This window comes from Egretta garzetta, unplaced genomic scaffold (assembly GCF_000687185.1).
Source record: "Egretta garzetta isolate BGI_Z169 unplaced genomic scaffold, ASM68718v1 scaffold1059, whole genome shotgun sequence".
NCBI lineage: Eukaryota > Metazoa > Chordata > Aves > Pelecaniformes > Ardeidae > Egretta > Egretta garzetta.
The window spans coordinates 21,819-23,691 of NW_009260829.1; the positions used below are offsets into that span (position 1 = coordinate 21,819).

Genomic DNA, 1,873 nt, shown 5'->3' on the forward strand with positions numbered 1-1,873 from the left:
CGGGAGGGCCCCAGGAGGGGCTTGGAGGACCCTGGGTGGACCTTGGCAGGGGTTGTAAGGCCACCAGCTGTCCCCATTGTCCCCAGGAAGACCTCAGGAGGGACTGGGAGGACCCTGGGTAGACCCTGCGGAGGTTGTAAGGCCACCAGCCATCCCCAGTGTCCCCAGGAGGGCACTGGGAGGATCTGAGGGACATTTAACACCACCACCGGGAGGGGCCCGAGGTTGCGTAGTGCCACCAGGGGGAGGGGACAGACTGTGACAGCCCAGGTTCTCACCGATCTTCATCTTCTTGAGGTCGGGCTCGTCGCGGGGGCGTTTGCGGGAGTCGCGGGGGCTGGGCATGCTGCGGGCGATCTCGGCCTGTTGGGTGCCCAGGTCGACGAGGAGGGTGGTGATCTGGGGCTGGAAGTCGCCCGAGGATGGGTGCCGCAGGACGCTCAGGAGATGCAGCTTCAGGTTCTTCCGGACACTGCTGACCTGCGACTTGGCCAGGGTGGGGGGGAGGTTGGCTGCGAGGGGTGACAGCGCATTAGGGACATGTGGGGACGCGGGGCAGGTTTGGGTGCCATCTCACTGCCGGTGGGGGGTGGGGGGGAAGCTGGGGACCTCGGGTGAGATGGGAGCTGGGGGAATGGGATGAGTGTGGGCGCCCCCCTCCCCAAAACCGGGTTGCAGGGATGCTCCGTTCCCACGCGGTGACAGTGACACCCGGCGAGGCGGTGTTTTACCGTGAAGGGTCTCGTAGGCTTGGATGACGAGGACCCCAGGAGGACCCTGAGGGGCACTGGGAGGACCTCACGACAGATTGGGAGGATCCTGAATAGACCTTGGTGGGGGTTGTAAGGCCACCAGCCATCCCCAGTGTCCCCAGCAGGGCAGTGGGAGGATGCTGAGAGGCACTGGGAGGACCCCAGGAGGGACTGGGAGGACCCTGGGGGGGGGGGGGGGAAGGGAAAAAATCCCCAGTGTTCCCAGGAGGGCAGTGGGAAGATGCTGAGGGGCACTGGGAGGACCCTGGGTAGACCTTGGCAGGGGTTTTAAGGCCACCAGCTGTCCCCAGTGTCCGCAGGAAGGCACTGGGAGGGCCTCAGGAAGGACTGGGAGAACCCTGGGTGGACCTTGGGGGGATTGTAAGGCCACCAGCTGTCCCCATTGTCCCCAGGAGGACCTCAGGAGGGACTGGGAGGACCCTGGGTGGACCTTGGGGAGATTGTAAGGCCACCAGCTGTCCCCAATGTCCCCAGGAAGGCACTGGGAGGACCCTAAGAGGCACTAGGAGGACCCCAGGAAGGACTGGGAGGACCCTGGGTGGACCTTGGTGGGGGTTTTAAGGCCACCAGCCATCCCCAGTGTCCCCAGGAGGGTAGTGGGAGGATGCTGAGGGGCACTGGGAGGACCTCAGGAGGGACTGGGAGGACCCTGGGTGGACCTTGGCAGGGGTTGTAAGGCCACCAGCTGTCCCCATTGTCCCCAGGAAGACCTCAGGAGGGACTGGGAGGACCCTGGGTAGACCCTGCGGAGGTTGTAAGGCCACCAGCCATCCCCAGTGTCCCCAGGAGGGCACTGGGAGGATCTGAGGGACATTTAACACCACCACCGGGAGGGGCCCGAGGTTGCGTAGTGCCACCAGGGGGAGGGGACAGACTGTGACAGCCCAGGTTCTCACCGATCTTCATCTTCTTGAGGTCGGGCTCGTCGCGGGGGCGTTTGCGGGAGTCGCGGGGGCTGGGCATGCTGCGGGCGATCTCGGCCTGTTGGGTGCCCAGGTCGACGAGGAGGGTGGTGATCTGGGGCTGGAAGTCGCCCGAGGATGGGTGCCGCAGGACGCTCAGGAGATGCAGCTTCAGGTTCTTCCTGACACTGCTGACCT

At 65.1% G+C, this 1,873-nt stretch overlaps 1 protein-coding gene across 1 annotated transcript in view; it reads right to left on the minus strand.

Moving 5' to 3' along the window:
• The window catches only part of SYMPK (symplekin), a 13,437-nt gene that overhangs the window by 7,521 nt on the left and 4,043 nt on the right, over window positions 1-1,873 (minus strand). Inside the window, 1 exon segment of the mRNA XM_035902333.1 lies at window positions 279-512. Within this exon segment, the coding sequence (XP_035758226.1) occupies window positions 279-512 (234 nt within the window).